This window comes from Otolemur garnettii, unplaced genomic scaffold (genome assembly GCF_000181295.1).
Source record: "Otolemur garnettii isolate 467f Iridium unplaced genomic scaffold, OtoGar3 scaffold00058, whole genome shotgun sequence".
NCBI lineage: Eukaryota > Metazoa > Chordata > Mammalia > Primates > Galagidae > Otolemur > Otolemur garnettii.
The window spans coordinates 9641618-9649494 of record NW_003852453.1 but is presented as its reverse complement, the minus strand read 5'-3'; the positions used below and the strand labels follow the sequence as shown (position 1 = coordinate 9649494).

Below are 7877 nucleotides of genomic sequence, written 5' to 3'. Positions count from 1 at the left end.
CTCTGCCTCCCAAGTAGCTGGGATCACAGGCGCCCGCCACAACGCCTGGCTATTTTTTGGTTGCAGCCGTCATTGTTGTTTGGCGGGTCCGAGCTGGGGATTCGAACCTGCCACCTTAGGTGTACGTGGCTGGCGCCTTAGCCGGTTGAGCTATAGGCGCCGAGCCAACGAGGCCCTGTTTTTCCGCCCATTGTAGAGCTAAGAAAAATGAGGCCCAAAGAGATAAAACCACTTGCCCGAGTGCCAGACCTAGTGAAATTTGACTGCACTGTGCCCACTGTGAACTCAGACTCTCTAGGGGCAGTGCCTTTGGGGAGTGTCCCCCTCTGGACTGCTCTGCAGGGGCTAAGGCAGAGAGAACAGAGGAGAGCACTGGCCCAAGATCACACAAGTTGCAAGGTAAGGCTCCCACCCTCACCCCAGTGTAGAAAATACTAGACCAGGTCCTGGGCACTTGACCGCTCTTGGCAAGAGTGGGTGCAGGCTGGCTGGTGGTCAGAGCCATGCCCCCACGCAGGGACTCCCTTCTGGACTCTCAAGTGTACAGAGGCCACGAGCTCCTGATTCCCCTCATCCACTGACCTGCCCGCTACCCTACGTGACAACTAACAAACAAAATGAATACAGAGAACAGCAAGCTGATCTTGACCTTGTGGGCAGCATGCCCCACCCACCATGCTCACTGAGCACACAGATCCTCCCTAAGCCTCGCCCTCCCCAGTTATGAAGATACAGTCTTTCTGGAGTCCCTTCTGGTTCAACATCTGATGACCACATGTGCTGTCTCATTGAGCATCTACCGTGGCCAGGCTTTGAGCTGTATACCTTCCACCCACTATTACTGTGCCTGTGATGGTCAAGGGCCCCCTTAACCTTGCTGCACCCATTTCATCATCTATACAAAGGGGAAATAGTACCTACTGCACAGGATTGTTGTGGTTTGTATTTATTAAGTGCTTACAGCAGTACTAACAGTGCTGACATTTACTAAGCATTCTCTCTGTGTGTGTGATAAATACAAATAAATAAAGGTTACTCCATAGCCAAGACTCAGAGTTAGAGCAACAAGAACTCTGGAGGGAAGCTTGGCGCTTGTACCTGAGCGGCGAGGGCACCAGCCACATACACTGGGCTGTCGAGTTTGAACCCAGCCCAGGCCTGCCAAACAGCAAGGACAACTACAACAAACAAATAGCTGGGCGTTTTGGTGGACGCCTGTAGTTCCAGCTACCTGAGAGGCTGAGGCAAGAGAATCATAAGAGTTTGAGGTTACTGTGAGCTGTGACGCCATAGTACCAGTACCAAGGGTGACATAGCGAGACTCTGTCTCAAAAAAAAAGAACCCTGGAGGGCTTTCCTCTTTATTCACCTGCAGACGCCTCTAAGGGATGGAGTCAGCATGAGGAAGAAGACAGAGGATGACAGAGCCCCGAGTAGTGGCACAGGTCCGCAAACTCAAATTTCCCTGGTGTGTGATTTGGTGGGCAGTGGGCTCGGAGGGGATGGAGAAGCAGCCAGAGGGGCTGCTATGGAGAGGACAAATTCCATCACCTAGCCAGCTACAGGTGCAGGCCCCAGGCCAGAGAAAAAGGAGAAAGAAAGAAGAGAAAGAAGGAAAGAGAAGAAACTCAGGAGAAAGACCTGAACAGGGACTTAGGTGTGAGTCGGGGTTCCAGCCTGGACAGCCTTAAGCAAGTCACTTCCTCCTGCTCAGCCTGTTTCTGGATCCCGTTGTTATCCAATGGGGATAACTGAATCGCTTTAAGGGACTGTTGTGAGAATCTGACAAGTTAGCAGAGGTCATGATCAGAACAGTGCCCGGTGTGCAGGAAGCGCTCTGTAAGTTTTAGCTCTTTTGGTGAAGAGGGGCTGCCTTGCATGGCACCCAGGGGCCTCAGGAGGAGCCGAGATGCTTGTGGTGAGAGCATCTTTGCTGACTCAGTGGCAACAGGCATAGAACCCATACCCTGTACTATACCCAGTACCCTAGACTCTATGGCTAAGGACTGCCCACCCTGGGGTGGCACCCTGTCCATTCAGCTCAGCATCCTCAGAACCTGGAATGTTGCCCGGCATAGAGTAGGAGCCTGATAATAATTGCTTAATGATCACATTATTTTCATTCTTGGTACACTCACGCCTGGGCTGAGCCATCTTTTCCAGCCAGGCCCTCCTCGCTGGCATCCGGAAACCCAGCCTCATTCTGCTCAGCCTTGGGTCCATCCCGCCCACCAGGATCGGGGCCATCCTGGGTCACACCTATGAGCCCCACAAAGACCCTGTGGCCCCAGCTCCCTACTCACACCACGCCACGTCTCCGGCAGGATTTTGAGGTCGGGTAGAAAGATTGCACCATACGCCAGGGCAGGGGCCTTTGGAGGTAGTCCCGGCAGCAGATGCTGTCCTCCACATTGGCACCGTAGGGGCCTGGGGGGATGCCCAGAGAATTCATAAGCTGCAGCACAGAGGTCACCTTCTGCCCTACACCCTGACCCTGGGCCCTTTCAGCTTCCAGGGACAAGACGAAGCTCTTCTGTCCTTACGTGGAAGGATGAGGTGACTAGAGGACTTGTGACCCTCAAAGACCCTACCCTTGGGCCCTCTATGGGGGCACTAAGGGCCAATGTGTACCCTCTGGGATGGGCAGCTCCAGCGATAGGGATTCAGAATGAATGAGCATCAACAACGCCCTGAGCACCTGGATGGGACTCAGCACTACTCAAGGTGAGGCCCGCAGACCAGCAGTATCAGCATCGCTCAGAAGCTTGTCAGAAACACCGGGCCCCACCCAGACCTGCTGAACCCCATGCGCTTTTTGAGGTCTGCTTTGGCTCGCATCTACTCTGACCCCCTTCACTGTGCCCTGGTGGGGCTTCGGTCCAGAGAGGGAGAGGCACTAGCCCAGGGTTACACGGGAAGAATGTGACAGAGTTGGGACCAAGGCTGAGCCAGAGTACAGTCACACCGATCTGGGTCTCACTCTGGCTCTGCCTTGAGTCACTGGGTCACCTTGGCCAAGTGATTTAACGCTAAAGGAATTGAGGCTCGATTCCTACTCTGACCAAAGGCTTGATAATACAGGGTGTCCCCAAAGAGTCACCCCTAAAATCACCATACATAGGGGAAATGGGGAATTATAGGTAAATGTGCCTTTATTGACAAAATCTTCATTATAAAATTTACAAAATATACACAAAATATTCTCCACGTGTTGGCCACCTATCTGTAAAATTTTGTAATGAATATTTTGTAAATAAAAGTAACTTTAGCTAAATTTTCCATTTTCTCTACATATGAAGACTTTAAGGGCGACTCTTTTGGGACACCCTGTAGTAGCCACTTACTGGGGTCTGTCATGCATGGCACTTGGGGCAATTTCTGCTCAGAGCTGCCTACCTCCCACCTCGGTGGTCACTCCTCTGTCTAACACAGAGCAGAAATTGACAATGGGATGAGGAGTCAGGAACTCAACACGCGAACAGGTTCTAGAGCAAAAATGGGTGATGGGAGGACAAGGACCATCTTTCCATGGGCGGACCCCTCACCCAGCTCAGGCCTTAACCCTTCAGGGTGCCTCATCCGTCCCTGAGGGCCCTGAGCTCAAGTTCTCTGGGGCAGGGGACACCACAACCCCCTACCCAGCTGAGGCAGATTTCAGACTCTAAGCCGTCCAGATTACCCACTAAACAGATACATAAACTGAGGCCCAGAGAAGACTTTCTACTAGGGCCAAGGCCACAAGACGTGATAGTTGACTGGGTCTCCAGCTCTCGGTCCAGTTGCTCTTCTGTGACATGAGGAAGACACCTGGTCCAGCCCTGGCACCTCCCCTCCCCGGACTCACCGGCCTCAGTTGTTTGAAGTGCCACCATGAGAAGGACAAGGGCCATCAGGAGTGAGATCTGCAGCCTGGCCATGTTCTGTCCTGTGCGTCCCAGCCCAGGTCTACAGTTCCGGGAGCACAGAAGACCTGTATTTAAATGTTCCTTCCACCTACCAGCCTCATACTCTTCTTAGTCACCGGGGAGCCCAGAACTTCTGACATTCACATCATGAAAGGACAACTTCCACTTCCTCCAAACTGGAGAAATTCTTTTTGGTGGGGGAACCACTCAGAAGGGACCCCTCCCACCCTGACCTCCCCTACAGGTCCCTAGAGACTAGCAAAATCCCCCTTTTGGAGGCCCCAGCTCCCTGGGGTCTACTGCTGTGTGGCCTTGACCATGCCACCAGAGGTCTCTGGGACTTGGTTTCTCCACCTGGAAGTGGGGGAGATGGTTTCGCAGCCTCCCTGTGGACCTCAGCAGATGTCTATGTGGGCACACCCTCGCCTAGAGTTGAGGCCTGCCTTGTATTCCGGACGACTGGCACCATTGATCTCTCCCCAAGGGTACAGATACCTGTGAACCCACTGGGCTGATCTCTTTCCCCCATCACCAGCCTCTTCCGGGACTTCTTGAAATGTCGCAATTGGGGCTAGTTCATGGTTCACTCGACCGTTTGTGAGGAGCACATACACACCCTCTGCCCCACCTGCTCCCCTTCCTTCCCAGCTGCCGTCAGGCTCCTCCACGTTCCCCCTTCTCAGTCTGTCTCTGCGTTGCATTGATTCTGCTTCCTGAATCTCTCTCAGATCTGTCCTTTCCTCTCCATCCCCACGTCCCTGCCCAGTCCAGGCCACCTCCTCCTCATGCTCAGATACTGGCCCCCTTGATCCTCTCCCCACACCACAGTAGCCAGAGTGAGTGGCCCAGACTCAAAGCTCCACATGCTCTCTCCTGCGTTCAAAATGCTGCTGTGGCTCTCTATTAACCTGAGGGCAGAGCCCAGGCTCCAGATGATGGCCTTCAAAGCTCCCTTTCCACCCTTCCCTGGTCTGCCTCGCCTGAGGGACCAGACCACACTCGTCCCAGTTCCTCAAAGAGGTCTGCAGCCTGGCCCTGGCCTTGAATGTCAGTTCCCACTCCTCTACCACATGAACTCCAACTCATGCATCAAGAGTTATTGGAAATGTCACCTCCTTGGTAAGCACACCCCCTCAGGATTTCGAAGCTATCTGGAGGACCTGGAATGTGGCCCTAAGCAGACTGTCAGATTTTCTCTTTCTCAAACCCCCACCCCACAAGCCAAACTCTAAGCTCTTAGAGAGCCGGGGTCTCTTCATTTTTTGTTGGCATTCCCAGTGCCCTCTGAGGATCCGGGTAGGTGCTCAGAACATTATCTAATGAAGGAGGAAACCATGGCTCAGAGAAACAGGGGACTTGCCCAAGTTTTTTTTTTTTTTTTTTTTTTTAATATAACTAAATGACTTTTATTTTTCACTAAGGCTTTATCTCCGCTCAGAGCCTGTGGCTCAAGTGGCTAAGGCTCCAGCCACATACACCTAAGGTAGCGGGTTTGAATCCAGCCCAGGCCCACCAAACAACAATGATGACTGCAACCAAAAAATAGCCAGGCGTTGTGGCGGGCGCCTTTGGTCCCAGCTACTTGGGAGGCGGAGGCAGGAGACTCGCTTGAGCCCAGGAGTTGGAGGTTGCTGTGAACTGTGATGCCATGGCACTCTGCCCAGGGGGACAGCTTGAGGCTCTGTCTCAAAATAAAAAAAAAGACTTTACCTTGGGAGGCGCCTGTGGCTCAGTGAGTAGGGCACCTGCCCCATGTACTGAGGGTGGTGGGTTCGAACCAGCCCTGGCCAAACTGCAACAAAAAATAGCTGGGCGTTGTGGCAGGTGCCTGTAGTCCCAGCTACTCAGGAGGCTGAGGCAAGAGAATCACCTAAGCCCAGGAGTTGGAGGTTGCTGTGAGCTGTGACACTATGGCACTCTACCGAGGGCGATAAAGCGAGATTCTGTCTCTTAAAAAAAGAAAAAAAGGACTTTATCTCCAGGACATAACTGTTAGCAACCCCACCCCATCCTGAAGACAGGTTAGTACAGTCAATGTTATAAAACAGGTATGAACAGTCTGAAGGATTGGAGCCAATATCAGCTGACAAAGAACAACTTTCATCTAAATCATCATAAAAATGTTTAAGTTAAAAAAAAACAGAAATAGAAAAAAGGGTTGGGGCAATGGGGGGGTTCAGATTGAACAAGAGCCTCACAGTTCATCTAATATCGTCAATCTCGGCTAGAGTGTAACAAAATGGAAACAGGATTACTATCATACAAAACTTCCACTACGGCATGGCGCTGTACACCGCCCACACTCACCCTCCTGTTGTTTCTAACTTAATTATTTCTTGGCCTGTCAGGCCTGCCGAGGAAGGAGCACTTTGATCTTCTCTTTAATCCAGTCTTTATAAAGCTGGTATGTCTGGGTGTATCAGCTCGGTAAACCAGACAGCTGAGATCTGCCAGGTCATTGATAAAATCAAACAACTGACTGATACGGTGTGTGATAGAGGGACTGTTGGGATTCATTCTCTTCAGATGTTCTTCAGACATTTTACAGATGCCTTCTGTGCACTCATTCATAGTCAGCAGAAGTTCTGCCTTTCTGCCTCTTAGTAGGCTGTACCAGCAAACTGGTGTGAGACACGGTGCCAAACTCTTGGCTGCAGCCCTGATCGACACCACCGCCGCTACCAGGACTTGCCCAAGTTTACAGGATCACGCAGTGGCTGAGCCAGGCCAAGAACTCAGAGCTCAGGATTCTGTTTGCAAAGGGACTCATCCGTTTATTGGTTCATTCATTCAACAAATACGTGTTGAGCCCTGTGGTAGAGAGAATAATGGACCCCCCCTGAAAATTCCCGTGTCCTAATGCCCCAAACTTGTGAATGTGTTATTAATACCTTACATGGCAAAAAATGCTTTGCAGGTGTGAGTAAGGGAAGGAAGGATCTGAAGGGAAATTTCCCAGCTTTTCTGGGTGGGCGAATGAGATCACAGGGCCATTACAAGAGGGAGGCAGTGGGTCCGAATTAGAAAGATGATGGGATGACAACTCAGAGGTCCCAGTGACATGGGATTATGAAGGAAGAGATCAAGGCAGACTCCAGAAACAGGCAAAGGCAGGGTAACAAACTCTCCCCACGGCCCCCAGAAATTCATCCCTCCCCATACCTTGATTTTAGCGCACTGAGACTGATTTGGGACTTCTGACCTCCTGAACCATCAGTAATAAACCTACGTTGTGTTAAGCCACTAAACTCATAGCCGTTTGTTAGAGCAGCCAGAAGAAGCTCATACAAGTACCTATGTTGTCCCAAGTGTGCTGCCAGGGTCAAGGGACACAGCCGTGAAAAGGAGTTTGCCTTGGAGAGAGAAAATAGGCAAACAAATGGTAAACAAGGTAATGTCAGGCTGGGACGAGAATGGGACAGAGAACAGAGAGGAAGCCGGGGGCGCAGCTTTGGATAGGGCAGTTAGAAGGGGCTGCCAGGAGAGGGTGACAGTCCAGCTAAAATCCAGGAGATAGGAAGGAGCCTGCCCGGGAGGAAACAGCAAGTTCAAAGGCCCTGATAGGGTTAGAGGCAGAATGGGCAGGGAGAGGTTGGCAGGAAAAATCCCTGAGCCTCCTGTTAGGACACAATCTGAGAGTCACAGCAACATCTTGGGGGACCTCTTGTCATGATGGCACAATGCAGGCATAGTCACCTGTTCACAGAGACAGAAAGCAGAATGGTGGTTGCCAGGGTTTGGGGGAGGGAGGATGGGAGTTAGTGCTTCATGGGGACTGAGGCTCAGTTTTGCAAGATGAAGGTTCTAGAGGTGGATGGTGGTGATGATTGAACAACGATACTTAATACCACTGACCTGTAACACTTAAAATTGTAAATGTTGGCTGTGCCCATTTTAACAATTGAAAAAGAAAAAGGTGTTTCCCAAAACCCAGAAATGAATCAAGCCTTTAGTTCTTTTTTTTTTTTTTTT

At 51.3% G+C, this 7877-nt stretch overlaps 1 protein-coding gene and 1 pseudogene across 1 annotated transcript in view; both read right to left on the bottom strand.

Moving 5' to 3' along the window:
- The window catches only part of CCL22 (C-C motif chemokine ligand 22), a 5033-nt gene extending 1116 nt beyond the window's left edge, over positions 1-3917 (bottom strand). Inside the window, exons 1-2 of the mRNA XM_003792566.1 lie at positions 3845-3917; positions 2304-2427 (exon numbers count right to left, since the gene is read on the bottom strand). Coding sequence (XP_003792614.1) covers positions 2304-2427; positions 3845-3917 — 197 coding nt within the window. The remainder of the gene's footprint in view (positions 1-2303; positions 2428-3844) is intronic.
- A 2317-nt stretch (positions 3918-6234) lies between these two features.
- The window catches only part of LOC100965408, a 36209-nt pseudogene continuing 34566 nt past the window's right edge, over positions 6235-7877 (bottom strand).